At 39.3% G+C, this 23,149-nt stretch overlaps 1 protein-coding gene across 1 annotated transcript; it reads left to right on the top strand.

Moving 5' to 3' along the window:
- The first annotated feature begins 3,006 nt into the window (after positions 1 to 3,006).
- LOC121327306 (transcription factor Sox-14-like) lies at positions 3,007 to 3,977 on the top strand. The gene has a single exon (XM_041271254.1). The coding sequence runs from the start codon at positions 3,114 to 3,116 to the stop codon at positions 3,825 to 3,827; it is 714 nt and encodes a 237-aa protein (XP_041127188.1). The 5' UTR covers positions 3,007 to 3,113; the 3' UTR covers positions 3,828 to 3,977.
- The last annotated feature ends 19,172 nt before the right edge of the window (positions 3,978 to 23,149 follow it).

Genomic DNA, 23,149 nt, shown 5'->3' with positions numbered 1-23,149 from the left:
TAATACCTGTAAACATATAAACATATATTATTTAAAAACAAATATCTGAAAAAAGTTTACTCGTGATAATCTATATATCAATCTGTCTATCTAGACATTTTTATGTATTTCTCCACCTATTAAAATATACATATCCTGAGCTTGATGGTAATCACTAAGACGCAATGCAGTATAACACAACCTACTGGATAGAATGTGAACTTCACCCCCTCCTTAGACTCTCAACATTATCGCTATATAGACTTTTCCAGCATGTAAGGGATCAGTTTATATCAGTTTTTTTGTTTTGTTTTGTTTTGTTTTTTTCCCGGAGTTGCTAATATGGTAATTATCCTCATATGAAAATATGGAATAAAAAAAATGAATACTCTTATTATAACATGGATTCCAGTGTGTCCTTATTGGATTATTACAAATATTGTGAGATATTTCTGTATGATATACTTATTAGTATTGCATTAATATAAATATTTATATCTCTATATATCTTTAAATTTCGTAAATATGAAGCCTATTTGAAATTACAAACTAAGGAGTCCGATCAACTTCAGAAGGAAAAAAGCTAAAAAGGCCTTTGAAATTGTAATGTAGGACAAAATGAAGAGGGCAATTGCTGGGTTAACAACATGAGATTGAATTAATTGATTTGAGGGAAGCGAGGCTAGTAAGTTAGGCCATTTTTAAATCACTGAAATAATTTGTGTGCTTGCATGTGTGTGTGTGTGTGTGTGTCACACACACATATACATATCATAGGCAAATAGAATGGTTTAATGTATCTTAATAGTGCACTTACAAACAAGATGAGTTTTCAGTGTGTTCGTTAGAGAATTAATATCTGCTGAACCTTTGTGATTTAATACATTCTGTGATTTTTTTTTTTTAAATCGCTTTTAATGTGTGTATATTATCTCGTTTTTTTTTTGGTTTTTTTTCATTGTCATTTCCAAGTGTATGTGATATTGTGCATCAATTCATATTGTATTGTTTCGTATACATGCGATTATGATTTTAATACCGCAACGCGCCAGAGCACTTCTATCAAGGATCAGTTACACGTGTCGCTTAATAATCAGCACTCCAGTAGTAATGCTTCGGGCTTGGTAAAGCACCGATCTGTTTAAATATTCCAATCTGCATGTTCAAATAATCTCGGCACTTGAGTCATATGCCGAAAACGATATACTCCTTTTAAAAGTGAATCTGGGAAATAATGTAAAATATTTCGGCACAAATCAAATCATACATAAACCACATTGAAATCGCAGTTTAGTTTAATGTTAAAATGATTTGGGTTGTATATTATTGACTGTTTAATAAAAACGACTTCAAAGATGAAAACAGAACCCCCAAATAAGGATTTTTTGCCAGTATGGAAACCTTTCTGAACGTATTTGAAGTCTATGCTAACAAAACCGGCTTTTATGTCTTAAATCTTCTAATCTAAGCAGTAAACGAAAAAGCAAAAGTTCCCTTAGACAATTGAAGTGTAGCTTAATATTTCCACTGACCCCTGTGTTTTGTCAGTGCATTACCGACATTAACAAAATGATAGTAATATGGTTTAGGTTTCATCAGGTTATCTTTTATAGGACAGCCGTGGCTTTTACTGCTTTTAAAACAAGGGCCCAAACTTTCCCTGTATTGTGGTCGTTGTGTTGCCAGGGTTAGGATTGGACAAACAGGTGCAAACAAAAGTAACATAGCTCCAGCCGAGTCGGGTCCCAAAGGAATTACAGACAATTGCTCTCGTTTAATAATCATTTCCCTTCAGGACAGTACCACATTAGACAGGGGGAATATTTATTCACTGCAGTGTGCAAGTTGATTTCCAGTATTGTTATTGCAGTATTGAGTACGCGGTTTCTTCCCGCTGAAAACATTCTAACTATTCACACAAATTTGGTGTCAAAATAAAGATCAATAAACAGTGCGATTATTCTTTTGGCTATGAGGAATAAGTTGGTGTTTTACAAGACAATTCAAAGTTGTTTTGTCTATGGATTAAGCAAATATTAACCCAAAAGGCAGCACTGATAAAAGTAGAGTCCTGGAATATATATATATATATAATATATATATATATATAGATAATATATATATATATATATATATATATATATGGGTGTGATATTGCTAGATCTTCCAATGACTGATAATAAATGCAGTATAAAAAATAGCTTGGATTTTTAAAAATAAATAACACTGTACATTAAAAAATAAAAATAAAAATAAAAAAAAACCCTTTAAAGTCGTATTGAGTTATTTTGATTTTCGTTAAATGTTCAGTTTGTTGACAGGGGGTGCAGTGTGTATTCCCAAGTTTCTTTTTATTTCTAAACAATGATTATAAGTGTAACATTTTGAAAAAGATGTAAAAAAAAAACTGTACTATAAGTGAAATTGCTCCTGAGGAAAATACATAATAACTAACTTGTGTTACTAAGACATTTTCTTTTTACTTAGTAGCTTTATTTCTTCAAATGCATATAGCCATGGTTTAATCGAGCCCTTTCAACATGCCTGTCTCAGTTACCCTCAAAGCCTGGGTTAATTATTAAAACGTGGAAGGGTTCCATTTGTAGCACTGGATTGAACGATCTGGGGAGAGCAGGAGCCCTCCTTTCTCGCTAATGTGTATTTAGTAATATACATATTTTTGTAAAGGTATTACGCGTGTCACTCCGTGCTGATTGGGTGCTTAGGTTGGCGAGTTAACGCCCTGTGATTATGTCAGATTGCGTGCACACCAAACCAGCCCAGCCTTTCAACTTCGCCGCTTTCGGGTCTTATTCACCAGCTTTCTCTAATTTCCCAGCCAGGTGTTTGCAAGGCTAGACACCTTCAAGACAATCGCAAACACTTAAAGACTTTTCAGCAGCGGACCTCGGTACCCTTTCTGGATCTAGTGTATGTGGCTTTTTTTTAAATATAGACATTTCAACGGGATTTATCTCGCACTGTCTTTTTGTTTTTATATATTGTTTTCTCTCGTGCAGTTGGACGTGGACCTGGATTTCTGTTTATCACTCAAGAACTGGTGTGCTCAGCTCTTCTCTACAGGACAGGTGAACTGCTTTTCCTGACAGTTTTATAACGAACTTGTTCACAAAATGTCAAAGTCAGTGGATCATATTAAAAGACCGATGAATGCGTTCATGGTTTGGTCTCGGGGTCAAAGGAGGAAGATGGCACAGGAGAACCCCAAAATGCACAACTCCGAAATCAGCAAAAGGCTGGGAGTCGAGTGGAAACTGCTGACAGAATCAGAGAAGCGACCTTACATAGACGAGGCAAAAAGACTCCGGGCGCAGCACATGAAAGAATACCCCGACTACAAGTACCGACCGAGGCGTAAGCCCAAGAATTTGTTAAAGAAAGACAAGTACTTCCCTCTGCCTTACCTTGGAGATAGAGACCACTTTAAAGGGTTCCCAGTCTCTTCCACGGACTCTCTTTTGAGTGCTTCAGAAAAAGCCCGTGCATTCCTGCCTCCGACCTCGGCACCTTACTCCTTCCTCGACCCCGGCCAGTTCAGCTCAAACGCCATTCAGAAGATGACGGAGATGCCTCACGGGCTGACCCCGAGCACTTTGTCCTACCCCTCTTCTCTGGGATACCAGAACGGAGCTTTCAGAAGTTTGAGTTGCCCCAGCCAGCACACCCACACCCACACGTCACCCACCAATCCTGGCTATGTGGTGCCATGTAACTGTACGGCCTGGTCAGCGTCTAGTTTACAACCTCCAGTTGCCTACATACTTTTCCCAGGTATGACCAAGACTGGAATAGACCCATATTCCTCAGCACACGCAGCAGCTATGTAATACAAAGGCGAGACACTGAAACTTGAACCCAACATAATTAAAATGGATCTACATAAATACAGAAAAAATTAAATAATTTAACGAGCAACAATTACCGGAAACTGAGGATTCGTGTGAAAAAACAAAACATAACTTTTCATTCAAGACCCCCTTCGGCACGGAACTGGAAGTAACAACTCAGCAGGCTCCGCAAGACCTGTAAGAATTGCAAATGTTGAAACTTTTTATTACAAGCTACCTTAATAAAAGGCGGCTTTTAAGTTTTTTTTATTATCGTGTACATTAATGATATACTGTTGTTTTTGTTTGGTTTGTCTTTATTTCTATCTTATATTCCTCAAAATTTCTGTTTTGCACATTTAAGAAGTTCTGAGCTGTGTCTGTTATATAAAGATCTGGCTCACCACTCAGAAATCGACTCATCTGAGTATACACGTCAAAAACAGAATATTTTAAACAAAATACGAGATATTTACTCTTAAAACTAGTCCTTATTTATTTGTATTTATATTTTTTGTGGTTCAGTGCACATAGGTTTTTATTTTTCATTTTAGACACTTCAGGAATGAGGTCAGGCAGTTTGATGTTATATTTTCTAATTAAAAAAATGGTAATTTAAATATATTAAGATATGTCATGGAAAGAAAATTATTGTATCCAGAAGGATTTTACCTCGTTATCTGTTCATTTGGTGAACACAAACTGTCTTTAAAAATATACAGCATGTTGTGTGATTAAAAATAACTTGCATAATTTATTATATGCAATTTTGCAATTCAGTTGATTGCTTCATATCTGGTTTAAAAGAAAGGAATTTCGTTTTGGGTAAAAAAAAAAGGGGTCAATATTGTCTGCAGCTGTTCCCAAATTATTATTACATTGTGTAATTCACTAACGGGGAATATTGCTCTGCAATATTGTCAAGGCATAACCTCGAGGAGTTCAATATTTTAAGCGCTGTAAAATGGTGTTTACTTCCTTGTTGGTTGGGGTTAGGTGCTTCCCAAGGTGGAGAACACATTCTTTAATTTGCAGAAAGTCAATAAAGAAGAGGGGATGTTTTTCTATTAAATATTAAGTACAGACTTAATGGCTTGTGTTTGACGGTGTTTAACAGGGCAGTATAGGGCCTATTTAGCACTTCCACCACATGGAAATATTTTAAACATAATGTGATTTAATATAAACAACTCCTCCCTGTACTGCTGTTTCTACAGGCACCTGCATTACAGGTTCAGTTTGTGTGTTTTCTGGATAGTCTTTGTATTATATTTTATACTTACAAGGGTGTACCTGTTTTAATATTACAGCCATTAATTTAATATAAGGTGACATGCATTTTGATTAGGTGAAATAAAAGATTTGTGACACGTTTTAAGAAAGTTCAATTACAAAAAAATGACAAGGAAAACAAAGGAGGCTTGACCATTTGTCCTAAACAATTAGCAGTGTTTGAAAAAACTATTAGTTCTGATCCATTCCTGTGCTATTGTCGAAAGAAAACGAAGCTTTTCATCAAAAGAGTAACAGTTGCCATCTGGTCTAATTGAATAGCAATGGGATCTCCCCCTCCATTTTCAAGTGTTCATCAGAGTAACGTCAGAATTAAATGGCACAACACAATGAACATACACGTGACCCGGAAAATGGGAAATGGAAAGAAAAGCATCGCAACAATGGATACACGAATAGGAGAGCAGACTTGAACAAACAAAGGGACAAAATCAGTTTAGGGAGGGTGTGCTGGGTTTTGAATAGCTTAGCCACGCCGTTTTAGCACCACAAAACCCTATTTACTCAGCACAGCAATTAGCGAGTGGTTTGACAAGAGCGGCAGTCAAAAGTGGACAATCAATTTTTTAGGAGAGGGTTTTAATAGGTTTCTAAATAGTGGAGGGTGGAATGGAGGGTGCTTTCTTTAAAAAGTGCAAATAAATAGGGAGCTTAGCAACAAATAAGGAGCTCTGTGGCTAAGGCCCATCTGATTTAACCTTGACTGACAGTTGCTGTCAAACCAAGTAATAACACATATAGCTTACTATCCAAAAACAACTACCCTGTAACTCAATAAGTTTGGTCTAGTTAGCTATACATTCCCCTTTTGCATGAAGATATGTATTTGATACTATGTTTTTTTTTGTTGTTTGTTTAACAAGAATGAAAAAAAAGGTTTGGGTACAATATTTTATGTAAGTAAAATATAAATTAAAAGGTTTCATTCTTCATAGGTAGTTTCTATATGACCCTTTTCAGATTTGTGAATTAAAAAATACACCATTTTGAAAAGCATATTTGAAGATCAAAGAAAGCAAATGAGAATATGATCTGAAATATGAGTTACTTGATTATGTGAAAGTATATATATTTTTTGAGGGATAAAAAATATGTGTAATATGTGTCCTTCCCATCTAAACTTTAAACACCGAGGATGTCTCTATGAGATTTAGTGTGCAATTCTGCATTGCTATGATCGATTTATAATAATCAGATGGTCTATCATGGATTTGAATATATTCTTTAAATCCTTTATATGCTTTGATTTTTCTCTCCTTTTAATTTTTGGTGCAATTCAGAAAATTATTCGCTTTTGTTTTGGTTTGCTTTGACAATTTTGTTAAACAGGCCAAGATGTCCTATAACCCTGTTCATTGAGACAGGTGTAAGTATTGATTTTCAATCATTGTGATACATAAATGAACCGATTGCTACCTTTGATGTCAAAGATCATCAAAGATCCCTCCCCAGAGGCATGTCAATCTCGCCCGGCCTGTTTGATCACAGCTTGTGTTTCCTTTACTATAATAACCATTAGGTCTGCGGGTATACTAGAAAGAAGATGGCAATATTCAAACAATCCCAATCAAAGACTGTACAGAGACAAGGAAACGTTCTGATATAAGTACTACAGACATGTTCTTCAAAGTGTGGATAAACCCTGTGTGTGTTGAAACATAGCTGCCACCACTATATTTAGAACTTGTCTTTTAAGCCTGCTGTAAAATATTTAAGCTTTGTAAAAACACAACACAAGAATATATATATATATATATATAATTTTTTTATTTAGCGATTTATGGCTAGATTTTCCAATGTGAACAAATTCACAATGGAGGGGGCAATTTGTCTGTGATTTACACATAAGGAAACATATAGGCCACAATCTTAAAATCTGAGCAAATTTCTTTACAAGAGGGAATGTGTAGAGAGAGGAAAAAAATATTTTCAAAGGTGCACTGGCATATATGAACACCATGCTGGAACCTGCAACAAAACAAGCATGGAAATAGTGATCTATAGCCTACATATGTACTATATTTTTGTATTTAAAAATATGTGTTAATGTATTATGGCCTAATGCATTTAAACAACGTAACCCCACTTCAAATATATTGGTGCATCTTTACAAGCAAATGTTTATATCAAGGCTAACTGTGAATTTTGATAACTACCAATTGCTAGCTATATGTTTAGCGAAAAATACCTCCATGCTTCACAAAAGACTCGGTGCAGAGGTTGGGTGTTTTTGAAATTAGGTGTAAGGTTCTGAATTATACCTTAACCTGGATTTCACACAAATCAAGGAAGCTGAAGAAAAATGGGCAATCCAAACTTTACAAGAGAAGGCAAACTATATCAGACTGGATTATATATGAGTTACTAAATCTAAAATGAGTTAGATAGAGTGACAAAAGAAACCACAAATACAAGAAACAATAAGAGTGAGGGGTAAAAAATACATATTAATGGAGGCATGCGTTTTAGGCCTGTAAATGTGTGAGGGGTTTTAAAATTCATCTCATATAGTGGAAGAAAACAAAGTCACTACACATTCTGTCTGGGTGTCAACAACTTAAAACATGATTTGACAGAAAGACAAAGACAAAGAGTTAATGTGTTTAGATCACTTTGTTGCCTATTAGCGTTAATCATATGGTCCTTGTAAAATGTTGAAACTTGTAATAATAATAATAATAATAATAATAATAATAATAATAATAATAATATTTTTTTTTCTTTTTGGTTATTATTATTATTATTATTATTATTATTATTATATTATTATTATTATTATTATTATTTTGTTCTAGAGACAATACATTTAACCTGTTAGGCTTTTGAAAAGATCAAAGCTGGAAAAAATCCAACCAATTTTCTAAAGACAAACAACAAAATACCTTATTATGACTTACAAGCCACATTTGTATTGCCAAACAAGAAAAAACTTACTGAAATCAATTCACATCCCATACCTTTTTACACCTTTTTAAACTTAACAAATAAAACTCACCATGTGTGCCAGGTATTTCATTTTTGTATTATTATGTTTTGTATTTTTATTTTAAAGAAATGGGGTTGGAACTAGTAATTATTGAAATATAAGATGAGTTGTATTTAAAGGAAATATGCTCTGAAAACAATTGGGTTGAGGGCACACGATTATAGAATTTGAATGTGGCTGTTCTTCTCTCTGTTGTTGCCCGGACAGCAATGGGATTTGCACACTGAGGTGTAATAGCATTACTGTATTAATTAAATTTTCATTTCATATCCAGATTGTTTACTTATCTGCCATGAACATATGCTGGACGAAGTTAATATCTGGGATTCTGCACTGTTGCCCAAGGTGCAGTTCAATATGAGGAGGGAGGCAGAATCACATTTTTATAAGGCTACTGTTATCTGCACCTGTAAATTATGGTGATACTCTATTGAGCTAGATATTAAGTTTTACACGAGACCCCTAAAGCATGCAGATTTCACTTTGAAATTGGACAGTGATAAATACTTCTTGGAACACTTATAAAAAAAAGGGGGGGGGGGGGTATTTTTTGCAATAAAATATTACATTTCGACTTTACTTGTTGAGGTATTCCGGCTGCCTTTTCTTCATGTTTTAGGCTAAATGCATATTTGTTAAGATCATAACAATGTTACCTCCTTGCACTGCTTGATGTCCGGATGAGTGGGAGTTTGATACCTCTATTAAATGGCATGGATCAATAATCGTTTTGGCTGGATTCATACCGCCTGTTTTGATTACTGATGGATGTTTCTTTTTCTTTTCTTTTTTTTTGTTGTTGCATAGCAACTTAATCATTATAATACACTAACAGGAAAATTGTGTTTATTTTATGCCATAAACGTATTGTCAAAGTACAGGAAGGCATTTTAATACACTACACACATGCACTATGGCTATTTAGGAAATTTGGTATTTAACATTTTTGTATACTTTTTTGGAGAATCAGAATAAATAAGTTACTGGTGTCTATTTTAGTCATAGTCACATAGGCTATATATTAACGTGCTATTTTATTAGATCCTAATGCAATTGATCAACAAAATACCACTTCAAATACATTGGTGCATCTTTACAAGCATATGTTTATTCACGGTAGATAACAAAACAAATTGCAGCCAGAAAATAAAAGAAAGAAAATTATGATATGAAATTATAGGCATCTTAAATCTCGTTTTAACTGCTCTCCCAGACGTTTTAATTTCAGTGCAACAGAAACTGAGTGGTTCCACAGTAGAATGCAATCTCCCTTATCTCCTCGGGACTCCTTTCAGAGATCAGAGAAAGGGAGGCATAATTGTGCTTTATTTTATTTAATGCAATACGACAGCCACTGCTTCCAGGTCATTTATATGCTTAATTTAGTGATAAACGTCAATGAAGAGAGAACACAAGCCCGCTTTTCTCTACTCAAACACTTTAGACTAAATTATGAAACAGATGAAACAAAAGAAAAAGGACTGAACGTGTTTAATTGAATGCCATGGGTCATTTGCATTATTTCTCTTAATGTCGCCCCCGATCATCAACACTAGAAAAAAATGTGATGTGTATAATCTTACTGTAAAATATATTAGAATTGAGTATAAGTGTGTGTGTGTGTGTGTGTGTGTGTGTGTATATATATATATATATATATATATATATATATATATATATATATATATATATATATATATATATGAGAGAGAGAGAGAGAGAGAGAGAGAATGTAAAAGAATACCGTACATTTACCTTGATATTTACCTAATTTTCAGTTTCTTTTTCTTTTTTTTCTATTTTTTTCTAATTACAGTAAAAGTTGTTCAATATTACCGTAAAATACTTTAAAAAAATACATATGTACTTATACCGAAATATACACTAGAATTAATCTACAAATACAGTTTTATTAAGTCAATATATAAGGTAAATTTAACGATTTTTTACAGTATATATACACACACACATATCGTTTATTCTTAAAGGCATTTACGCTACGTTATATCGCATAGCTGATTTCCCTTCTGACAGACTCATAACAACTGGACATACTGCTAGGAAAACAGTTCGGAGTCCTGCTTTTTTACTGCTGTCTATTGTTTTTCTTGCTTTTTCGTTTTATATATATCTATATATATATATATATCATATATATATAATATATTATATACACACACACACACACACACACACCAAAAAAACATTCTTGCTATAGTCAGGTCTATCTGAAATTGAATCTGGGTTACAATTCTAAAAGAAGAAAAGTAAACCGCTGTCCTCTTGTTTGAAACACCGGCCTTGAATTTCGGGGATACTGCATTATCATTGAAAAGAAATGAGCTGGCGAATGAGCTGATAAGGAGAGGGGAGAGATGTGCTGAGAGAAAAGGAATCGCACCGTGGCTTTTTTTAATGCGGTTCCAGTTGCCAAAGTGATTTACACTATAGAAGTGTATTCCCTCCATACAGATATGACAGAATTACAGATACACACACGTCATATATAGAATAAAATGAAATAATGGACATGTTATTTTACTTTAAAAGGTATCACTACACTGATATGCATTCAGTCATCCAACCATTGTTTCCCCGTTGCTTTCTTATATCGTCAACCAGGGCGCCGCATTTCTCGTCTCACTTTCTCAAATTGTTTGATTTTTGAAGGGGGCTGTGGTGTGGGGTAGTTGTATTTTCTTGTTAAGATAACTATGGCATCTTTAAAAGAAAACTGATGAAACTAGTATGACTGTAATCTTTCAGTTATAAGAGTTGTAGAAAGGAGCTATAGAATTGCCACATACATATTCTTCATGAAAACACCATCACCTCTTAATTTTATGTCAAACTGCAACTTAACTTCCACAGAAAGCGATGATAAACCTTTGTAAGCAGTGTAAAAAGTAGTACGCTCAAAATAACTACATGTAAGCGCACCCTTCCCCTTTGGTTAACAGGAGTTGTATGTATCCTTTTCACTAATTAGCGTTCTTTATGCAAAACACAAACAAACAACATATCACAATCGGATAGGCTTTGTATAGATCATTCCGTATGATCACTTGTATTTTGTATTTGCAGTAACCATTGATTTGCTGCATTGAGTGAAACCTGTGACTCGCTCAGACACTCCGCGTTGGTATCATTCAATAGATAAAACAACATTTAAGAATTAAACATGCAACCTATTAGAAAAACAGGCTAGTGTTTATTGTTTGAGAATATATCTTAGACACACATAAAGGTGTTGCCGAAATATTGTCTTGTGGCCAGGAGAGCCTATGCATTGTGTTTATATCTGTTAGAGTTGTGCTTTTTACACTTCTGTATTAACTTGTCATATAAAACAAAAAAACGACATTTCAGATTAAATAGAAAAGAAGGCTGTAAATGAATTGAGTATCCATCTATAACAGTAGTTCCGTACATCTACAACATTATTAATCATACTGCATATGTTAAAATAACGTAGTCACATTGAGAATATTTTCTTATGGAGGCATGAGTCACTAGCACGCAGTTATATGGTACGGATATGATAGGTGCTGATCGTTCAGGAGCAATTTTCGTTCAATGCCAACTTCCAATTGCCTGCTGTGGGGGCGAAAAAACTTCTGAAGAGGAAAACAAAGTTGGGCGCACTCTGTGCACACGTGCTTGGTGCTTGATTAGACAATTCAAACCGCAATGTCGACTCCCACCTTGTAGCCACCCAGGCACGCTATACTGATGTGTCAGTTTACCCCGAAAGCTATCACATCACATCGAGTCCATATTTGCTTGACTGGAACGCAGTTTAACAAATGATGGAGAAGTATTGATCAGCTTGTACCAATGAATGATCCAGATTAACTGGCCTTATTATTAAGGGGTGCTAAAACGCGATAAAAAACCATGCACTGCCATAACATATACAATCAAATATTTACATAGGTAAGGTACGCTATCTTATTAAAACACACTGTCTTCTTCTTCTTCTTCTTCTTCTTCTTCTTCTTCTTCTTCTTTTTGATAAAGCGTGTGATGTTGTATAAAATGTTATGAGTCTACAATAGCCTAACGCAATTAAATAAACGTTAATATGTGTTTTAAATCTATTACAGTATAGTACATTTTTGGCATTTGCAGCTTCCAAACTACAGAATTACACAGTTTAAACACTCATTCTGTTGAGCATAACATATATAACCAATCATTAAAAATACTAACAAATAAATAAAAAACAGCTAGAAAGAAAGAAAAAAGAAAAAGAAAGAAAGAAAGAACGCATAGAATTAGAACAAGTAGTCCCCCTTTCTAAGTAGTAAGCACAGTTCCCTCCGCTTTGGGCAGACAGCAGATACTGTAAGATATCTTCCTAAGGACTCGACTTGTCAGCACTCCAGGATCCGAGATTCAGACACAATATTTTTTAGAAGATCTTTAAAAACTATTACATTTTATAAAGCACTATTGACGTTTAAGTATGGCACCCAATAGCTTTCAGTTTGATGTGAAATGTAGATAGCATGTTCAAATCATGGAGCACTTTTACAATGCAAATAATAATGAAGTAGCCTACCCAAGGGTGCTGGAACTAGGAGTGCTGTTTTGCATGGCTTATATGATATACAGGGGTTACAGTTTTGTTCAATGGCTTTCAGCACCCCCACTTTAAAAATTATTCCAGTGCCACTGAGCCTACCCCCCGTAATTATTTTCTTATGAAATAGTTGAGCTGCTTTCTTTGCATCTGTCGTTTATTCTGACATCATCAGGAATTTGACAGCACGGTTTGTGGTAGTCTCTGCAGCGATGACTAGGACGTGAACAATAGTATGAAAAACAAAGTCACATATGTGTCCCATATTGTTTGCTACATTTATGTTAAAGACATATATGCATAGGGACCCAGGGGAACCGAAGTTTTCAGATGCATGTTTAATGACTGCCTGTATGGATAGTTACCAGATAGCTTAATTTGGTTGCAAGTTAGAGAATCTTACCACCTCAGTAAGGGAAATATGACATAATCTAATCGATCTTTGATAAAAATCAACTACACAATAATGAATCAGGTAAGTATTGGTGCATGGCATTTGAAATGTGTGAATTTATTCTCAGCAATATATGTTTACAGGACTCCAAACCCAGTTATTGTACACGTAGGAAAACAATGTCCAGCCTCAGTACAGTATACAATGAGGTAAATGTATGTTACAATTTTAGTTTCTATCAATATATTTTTCTTCACAAAATTGGATAGTCGTGTTTGTTCAACATACTGGTATAAAAAGGCCAATTAGATGCTCACTCCAGGGTGTATTTACTTACATGTAGTTAGTTGTAGATATCAAAACAGGTGCACTATTTAGGTCAGTCCTAACATAACGACAGACGCGATCCAGTTGATGCTGTAAATAGATCATTTCATCGAGATAGGGACTGGAGTTAGGCTGTAGGCATCTAAGATTGTAAACCCATGGTTCTGAAACAAAAACAAAGGCTTATTTGACTCGCAACAGTATCGGATGCACTCGATTTAACATCATAAAGAAATACTTCCAATTAAGAACATAAGAACATAAGAACATAAGAAAGTTTACAAACGAGAGGAGGCCATTCGGCCCATCTTGCTCGTTTGGTTGTTAGTAGCTTATTGATCCCAAAATCTCATCAAGCAGCTTCTTGAAGGATCCCAGGGTGTCAGCTTCAACAACATTACTGGGGAGTTGATATTTACCTAATTTTCATTAGGTTAAGTGCATGAGTTAAGTACAAGAGCATCATTTTACAATACATATAAAAATAATTAAATAAAAAATAACAATAAAAACAATTATAAGGAGACAACTATATACTTTATTTTTTTGAAATCCGTCTGGTCTGCTATAAACAGTATAGTTTAATTTCTCTAAAAACTACAGATTGATATCTGGCAGTAGAATCGAAGTCAGTCAAACTTTAAATGTGTAAAAACTTTTAAATGTAAAATGGTATGTATACATGATGAATTTGGATGTCAGCGGCAGGACAAGTGGAATTCAGGCCACCACCCCCCCAAAAAAAAAGAACGAGGTGACCTAAGCCACCCCCACCCTGCAGATCTAAACCACTCACTGCTCAGGTAAGGAGAAACCCCCTACTCCCCAGAAATAGGGAGAAACCTTGGCAGAGGGTTACCCTTCCTCCGGGTTCTAAAATAATGATTCCAATAATCCAGTTAGCCACATAACATTTTTTGTGCCGATAACAAGTCTGAGACATTCTTCTGAATGTAGAGTTTGTATGCACCGGAAGTCCATCTCCCCATAGCCTTGATTAGGTGAGGAGTGATGTTCCTGGAAGCAGCAGAAGTTGCAGTGCCGATCCTGAATGAATGTCTGGAGTAGTTGTCGGGAGGAAGCCCAGAATAAAGGAGACACCGATGAAGGAGGTCCCAGAATCAGTTCCTGGACATGACTATCCCCTCTGGGGTGAGAAACAAGGGATCCTTGTTGCTGGCCGTCAGATGAGAGATAGCTGAAAGAGAAGAAACAGGACAAATAATACAATGTGTTTTGGAAAAATAAACTTGCACACCGTTCTTTTCTCGTCTGATTTTGAATGTTTTAAAAGTAAGGAGTTGGTGACCTGGGATTGGTGATGGAGATCTCCTATGCAGAGGTCCGAGGATGACTTGAATGACTGGCTCCGACATGTGATCTCGCCACATCGTAGGAATCCGCAGAAGGCCGAAGCGAACATTGCTTCCAGGAGGGCATCTTTGTAAGGAGAAAAACAGCCTGAGCTAGATAGTTGATTACACCGTGTAACAATTGCTTATGCCTCTAAAGTATAGAAAATGGCTATTATTCCCCACAAACTTTGCTTTAGTGACCAGGACAGTGATATTTTGAAATTTACCTATTTTCCAGAACATTTCAGATAGATTCAGTGTTGAGTAAACTTGGAGTAACTTCTAGAACTTTCCAGTAATATAAATAGTAGTATAAATACAGGGGCCTTAAGCCCACCAGTTCAGTTTAGTTCCAGCTGCCTAAGTGGATACATATCTGCATTTTTCTGAGATGGCATCAAGAGGCTGCAATGGTGTCATTCCTGATGGGTCTCCGAGGCGGTTTTACCAAGTTTCCCTGCTATCTTTGCCTGTGGGTCAGCAGGGACACCAAGGCGCACTACCACAGTCGGGACTGTCCACAGCGGACCGAGTTCTCTGTGGGGAGGAACAACGTCAAGTGGGAGCCACTGGTCGACCCCCGGAAGGTGCTGATGCCACCACTGCACATCAAATTGGGCCTTATGAAACAATTTGTCAGCGCTCTAGATAAGGAGTCGGCAGCCTTCAAGTACCTTCAAGACTTCTTCCCTAAGCTGTCTGAGGCAAAGGTCAAAGCCGGTGACTTCGTCGGACCACAGATAAAGAAGATCCTGGAGTGCAATGAATTCCCCAAGAAGCTCACTAGTAAGAAGAAAGCGGCTTGGAACAGCTTTGTCACAGTGGTTCGAGGCTTCCTGGGGAATCACAAGGCCGAAAACTATGTGGAGCTGGTTGAGACTCTGGTGAAGAACTACGGCACAATGGGCTGTAGGATGTCGCTCAAAGTCCATATCCTTGATGCTCATCTTGATAAATTCAAGGAGAACATGGGAGCGTACTCGGAGGAGCAAGGCGAGCGCTTCCACCTGGATATACTGGACTTTGAACGCCACTACCAAGGACAGTATAACGAGAACATGATGGGAGACTACATTTGGGGGCTGATTTGTGAAAGTGATTTGCAGTATAATCGTAAATCTCAAAACTACTCACTTCTAAATCTTTTGTAGTCATTTTTGTATTACTTTAGTATAAATTCATGTTAATTTGGATTCATATGTTGTTTTTTTCTGACTTTATGTGAACGAAAAGACACTAATTCGTCAGTTTTCTCATTGGAAATAGGTAGATTTCAAAATATCACTGTCCTGGTCACAAAAGCAAAGTTTGTGGGGAATAATAGCCATTTTCTATACTTTTGAGGCATAAGCAATTAGGAAATAACACTTACTACCCAGGAACAAAAATTGTGTTACATAGTGTTATGGATTCCAGGACTTCTTTAGTGATCGGCAACTTTGAGGATGAAGGTTTGGAAGCAGTTTGTTGAATCCCATGGAGCAGCATTTGTATGCAAGGAAGATGAGATGGGGGGGAAGGATAGTGATTCTGAGCAAGCAAGAATGAAACTGTAGTTCTAACAAGTATTGGCTTAAGGTGGAAAGGAAGAGATTGCGATTTAAAAAACAATAAGTGATGAATTCTATAACGGAAGTGTGACAGGCTAATGAGTGGATAGAGGCCCAGAGACAGACTGCAGTTCAAAAAAATAATACTTTTATTACAAATAAACACAAAATAAAAGTGCACAAGGGCAAAAACAAAGATATTTAAACACAAAGCAAAACTTACAAAAATAAAGGTTTCCAAGCTGGGCGATGCCTTCACTGGACTAGAAAATACAAAAAAAACAGTAAACCAAAAAAAACAGCAAATACAAACAACAGCTTGCTTCCTCAGCTCCCTCCTCTCCCTAATGGGAAGCTGAAGCATCCTTTTATGTCAGGTGGCTGGGTGCTGATTGATAGTTAATTGCTCTAATCAACCCCATCCACCTGAACACAATAAACCCAGGCAGGTAGGGGAATTTAACCCCATAACTGCCAATTTATAAAGGGTAGAGCTCTGCTCTGCCACAGGAAGATTCGGAAGTGAGGCATGAATGTGACATACAGTGGTTCTCAAAAGTATTCACCCCTCTTGGACTTTTCTACATTTTGTTGTGTTACAAATCAAATCAAAATGGATTTAATTTGGAGTTTTGGTGGCAGGGGCTCCTCCCCTTCTGGCTGCAGTGGGGGAACCAGCAAGCATGCTTCCTCTGCTGGTGGAGGTGTTCCTCTGGTGGGAGGGGGCAGTTCACTGGGAAATGCCCCAACTTCCCACAGATGCAGCAGCGATACTGCACTTCCCAGCTAACCTCTTGTGGCTGTGACTCCACCTCCTCTTCCTGAGGTGGAGCATGGTAACAGTCTGACGACACATGGCCCGCCTTGCCAACCTCAAAGCACCACTCATCCCCCCTCAGGCATGTCAGGCAGACTTTCTGAGGTTGTTGCTTCCTCCAGCTCCTCCCACCTTTCCTCTTCTTCCTCCCATCTTTCCTCCTTTTCCTCACTCCAAAAAGTTATAATACAAAAAAAAAAGAAAAAATTGCAGTACCCTTCTGTAGTACCTCTTCCGGCCTGCATCCAGGAGGCGCTGGTGATCCAGCTCTAACACCACGTGTGGCAGGAAGTGGCATTGTGGTGACATCAGGCCAGAATGAGCAACAACAACAAACCAGGTAACTGCAGTTGCAGAGAGAGAGACGCGGGGCATTGTTTATTTGAATACAAAAATAAATAAAATATTTAAACAAGCAAAAAATAAATAGTGTAAAATAAAAAGTTTACACAAAATAAAATCATGAACACAACAATACAGGTCAGGCTGGGCAAATGCTTTCACTGATCCTATATATTTTTTGTTTCACTTTCGTCTCACCTCTTGCTCTCCCGTTCTCCACTTCCAAACACCTACCTTGAGTGCAGAGCTGTGGGTTTATATACAGGTGACCATCTCCCGATTAGCAACAATTAATTACACAAATAATTAATTCCTCTCTGCACAGGAGACCAGGCATCCTCCTGTGCCTGGTCGTGCCGCGACCTAGGAGTCAGACCCAGAGACCAGACATGGAGTCTGGGTGTCTGGAAGCCCAGGCCAAGGGATCCAACCCCCAGGAACCGAGCTGTGGTACAGCGGTGGTTGTCGGGGCTGTGGTGGAGGTGGTCTACTCACCTTACCCCCTTCTTTTTGGCTGTCAGCTCCCTCCTCCGGAGTCCTGGCCACTATTCCCGGCAGCGAAAGTGCGGCTGAGGGAGCTGGTCTCCTGACCTCCCCCCCTTCTTCATGGCCGGCAGCTCCCCTTTATGTGGCTCCAGCTACAGTACTTGCTGCTGCAATGCAGGATTGGCAGCAGCCCCAGGCAAAGCGAAGCAAAGCAGGCAGCGGCCCCAGGCGAAGCAGAGCAGGCAGCGGCCCCAGGCGAAGCAGAGCAGGCAGCGGCCCCAGGCGAAGCAGAGCAGGCAGCGGCCCCAGGCGAAGCAGAGCAGGCAGCGGCCCCAGGCGAAGCAGAGCAGGCAGCGGCCCCAGGCGAAGCAGAGCAGGCAGCGGCCCCAGGCGAAGCAGAGCAGGCAGCGGCCCCAGGCGAAGCAGAGCAGGCAGCGGCCCCAGGCGAAGCAGAGCAGGCAGCGGCCCCAGGCGAAGCAGAGCAGGCAGCGGCCCCAGGCGAAGCAGAGCAGGCAGCGGCCCCAGGCGAAGCAGAGCAGGCAGCGGCCCCAGGCGAAGCAGAGCAGGCAGCGGCCCCAGGCGAAGCAGAGCAGGCAGCGGCCCCAGGCGAAGCAGAGCAGGCAGCGGCCCCAGGCGAAGCAGGCAGGCAGCGGCCCCAGGCGAAGCAGAGCAGGCAGCGGCCCCAGGCGAAGCAGAGCAGGCAGCGACCCCAGGCGAAGCAGAGCAGGCAGCGACCCCAAGCGAAGCAGAGCCCTCAGCGACCCCAGGCAAAGCAGGACAGGCAGCAACCCTAGGAGAAGCAAAGGACACACAGATAGCCCCAGGCGATAAGGGACCTTCAGCACCCCAGGCAAAGTGGGACTCTCAGCAACCCCAGGCGAAGCGACATCATCAGCAACCAGCCCCAGGTGATCCAGACTATGCACAGCAGAGGCATTACTAGGGGTCTGTAACGCATAACCTGAGCAGAGCGGGCATGGCATCCCTGGGTGGTGCAAGACAGGCATCCCCAGGTGATAGCGAATTGGCATCCCCGGGCAATGGAGAACTGGCATCTCTGGGCGATGGCGACGATGGGAGGGGAGCCCCTGGCCATGAAGGCGGCACCAGGTGGAGCCCCTCTTCTCCCAGTGGTGGTGGTCTTGGAGGCAAAGGTAGCTACTGCTCCTTTCCTCCTGATGGGAGTGGAGGCAGAGGCAGCCCCTGCTCCTCTCTTCTTGATGGCAAAGGCGGCAGGGGCTCCTCCCCTGCTGGCTGCGAAGGCGGCAGGGGCTCCTCCCCTGCTGGCTGCGAAGGCGGCAGGGGCTCCTCCCCTGCTGGCTGCGAAGGCGGCAGGGGCTCCTCCCCTGCTGGCTGCGAAGGCGGCAGGGGCTCCTCCCCTGCTGGCTGCGAAGGCGGCAGGGGCTCCTCCCCTTCTGGCTGCGAAGGCGGCAGGGGCTCCTCCCCTTCTGGCTGCGAAGGCGGCAGGGGCTCCTCCCCTGCTGGCTGCGAAGGCGGCAGGGGCTCCTCCCCTGCTGGCTGCGAAGGCGGCAGGGGCTGCTCCCCTTCTGGCTCCAGTGGGGGTGGGCACAGCAGGCATTCCGCTGGTGGGAGGGGGCAATTGACTGGGAAATGCCCCCATTCTCCACAGATGCAGCAACAATATCGCACGCCCTTCCTGTGGATGAGGGCTTCCCAGTAAACCGCCTCTTGGGGCTGTGGCTCTGGTTCCACTTCCTCTTCCTGATGTGGGGGGTGGTAGTAGTCAGGAGACAGGTGCCCGACCTCACCAGCTTGTCGCTCTACCTCCCAATTCTCCAGTAATAACAATAAATAAATACAAATAAACTACAGTATCCTTTCTTTGGCCTAAATCCGAGGCCGGGGTTGATCCCACGAAGATACCACAGGATGACTAGTGGTGACGTCAGGTCAGATGCAGGAACAGAAAAAACAAAGGCAGCACTGCAGGCAAAAAGACGTTTGCAGTGTCGTTTATTTAAATGCACAAAAATAAAAGGTATAAATAAAAAACACTTACTCGCAGAGCAAAAATAAAAGTTTATACAAAAACAATCATGAACACAATAATACAGGTCAGGCTGGGCAAATTGCTTTCACTGATCCTACATATTTTTAGTTTCAATTTCATCTCTCCTCTCACTCTCCCGTTCTCCACTTCCGAACACCCACTCGGAGTGCAGAAATCTGTGGATTTATATACAGGTCACTATCTCCCGATTAGCAACAATTACACAACTAATTAATTCGGAGAATGGCCACCTTCTGCACAAGGTTTTTATCAGTGGATGGGGCTTCCCATCCATGCTGGAACACACTACAAAAACAAAACATTTGGCTACTCCGTTAACAATAACAAAACATAAGAACATAAGAAAGTTTACAAACGAGAGGAGGCCATTCGGCCCATCTTGCTCGTTTGGTTGTTAGTAGCTTATTGATCCCAAAATCTCATCAAGCAGCTTCTTGAAGGATCCCAGGGTGTCAGCTTCAACAACATTACTGGGGAGTTGATTCCAGACCCTCACAATTCTCTGTGTAAAAAAGTGTCTCCTATTTTCTGTTCTGAATGCCCCTTTTTCTAAACTCCATTTGTGACCCCTGGTCCTTGTTTCTTTTTTCAGGCTGAAAAAGTCCCTTGGGTCGACACTGTCAATACCTTTTAGAATTCTGAATACTTGAATTAGGTCGCCACGTAGTCTTCTTTGTTCAAGACTGAACAGATTCAATTCTTTTAGCCTGTCTGCATATGACATGCCTTTTAAGCCCGGAATAATTCTGGTCGCTCTTCTTTGCACTCTTTCTAGAGCAGCAATATCTTTTTTATAGCGAGGTGACCAGAACTGAACACAATATTCAAGATGAGGTCTTACTAGTGCATTGTACAGTTTTAACATTACTTCCCTTGATTTAAATTCAACACTTTTCACAATGTATCCGAGCATATTGTTAGCCTTTTTTATAGCTTCCCCACATTGTCTAGATGAAGACATTTCTGAGTCAACAAAAACTCCTAGGTCTTTTTCATAGATTCCTTCTCCAATTTCAGTATCTCCCATATGATATTTATAATGTACATTTTTATTTCCTGCGTGCAGTACCTTACACTGTTCTCTATTAAATGTCATTTGCCATGTGTCTGCCCAGTTCTGAATCTTGTCTAGATCATTTTGAATGACCTTTGCTGCTGCAACAGTGTTTGCCACTCCTCCTACTTTTGTGTCGTCTGCAAATTTAACAAGTTTGCTTACTATACCAGAATCTAAATCATTAATGTAGATTAGGAATAGCAGAGGACCTAATACTGATCCCTGTGGTACACCGCTGGTTACCACACTCCATTCTGAGGTTTTTCCTCTAATCAGTACTTTCTGTTTTCTACATGTTAACCACTCCCTAATCCATGTACATGTGTTTCCTTGAATCCCAACTGCGTTCAGTTTGAGAATTAATCTTTTGTGCGGGACTTTGTCAAAAGCTTTCTGGAAATCTAAATAAACCATGTCATATGCTTTGCAATTATCCATTATCGATGTTGCATCCTCAAAAAAATCAAGCAAGTTAGTTAGACACGATCTCCCTTTCCTAAAACCATGTTGACTGTCTCCCAGTACCCTGTTACCATATAGGTAATTTTCCATTTTGGATCTTATTATAGTTTCCATAAGTTTGCATATAATAGAAGTCAGGCTTATTGGTCTGTAGTTACCTGGTTCAGTTTTGTTTCCCTTTTTGTGGATCGGTATTACGTTTGCAATTTTCCAGTCTGTCGGTACCACCCCTGTGTCAAGAGACTGCTGCATGATCTTGGTTAGCGGTTTGTAAATTACTTCTTTCATTTCTTTGAGTACTACTGGGAGGATCTCATCCGGCCCAGGGGATTTGTTTATTTTAAGAGCTCCTAGTCCCTTTAACACTTCTGCCTCAGTTATGCTAAAGTTATTTAAAACTGGATAGGAACTGGATGACATGTGGGGCATGTTGTCAGTATCTTCCTTTGCAAAAACTTGTGAAAAGTAATCATTTAACATATTTGCTATTTTTTTTTTCTTCCTCTACGATTTTGCCATTTGTATCTCTTAAACATTTAATCTCCTCTTTGAATGTTCTCTTGCTGTTGTAATATTGGAAAAATATTTTGGAATTGGTTTTAGCTCCCTTAGCAATGTTCATTTCTATTTCTCTCTTGGCCTTTCTAACTTCCTTTTTGACTTGCGTTTGCAGTTCTGTGTACTCTTTCTGCGTACTTTCTTTTTGGTCCTTTTTTAATGCTCTGTAAAGTGCCTTTTTTTGCTGAATATTTTTTTTAATTGATCTATTAAACCATTTTGGCAATTTAGTTTTACATTTAGATTTGTCTACTTTAGGGATATAATTGTTTTGCGTCTCTAGTACTACATTTTTGAAGAACAACCATCCTTCTTCTGTGGGTGTTTTCTCTATTTTACTCCAATCTACTTCTGTTAGTCTCTGTTTCATACCTTCATAGTTTGCTTTTCTAAAATTGTAAACCTCACCTTAAAATTGTAAAACACAGCTACTCTGTCAATACATTTTTAAATACATAATTAATGCATGGCTTTCGCAGTCATTTATATATATATAAAACAAATACACTTTTTATATACAAAACAAATACACTTTATAGGAGCAGGGCTTTGCCCTGCCACCTTCGCCTGCACAGGGCTCCCTGCCCTGTTACACGTGCATACTGATAAATCCTCTCCTGATCATTCGTTTTATCACCAAACTCCTCCATAATTTGATCCAAGTCTTCCCAGCGACAGCAAGTGGAAGCGATAGCGAGTGGGAGAAGTACAGGCGTGGAAAAGTACAGAGCAGTTTAGAAGCAGTAAGGAGAAATTGCATCTTGAATTGCTTTAATCAGAAAACACAGGACATTGGGGAAACACAGCAGCAGCTCAAAGTCAAACAGCCGCGTGTGTTTTTCTGATAACAAACAAGCTGAAACTCGGAGCAGCTGATTCAAATTCAGCGCCATTCTGAGACACGGGCGAGGGGAGGAGCCAACAGCACAGCAGAACAACGCAGTTAAACGAGGCAGTCTTCCCAGCGATAGCGAGTGGGAGAAGTACAGGCGTGGAAAAGTAAACTTCAAAAAAAAAAAAAAAAACCCTCAACATGGTCTTCAAGCCAGTAATCTGTGACACCTGCTTGATGTGGGAA

The sequence above is a fragment of the Polyodon spathula genome, chromosome 14 (assembly GCF_017654505.1).
Source record: "Polyodon spathula isolate WHYD16114869_AA chromosome 14, ASM1765450v1, whole genome shotgun sequence".
NCBI classification, from domain to species: Eukaryota; Metazoa; Chordata; class Actinopteri; order Acipenseriformes; family Polyodontidae; genus Polyodon; species Polyodon spathula.
This window is presented reverse-complemented; position numbering and strand designations above follow the sequence as displayed.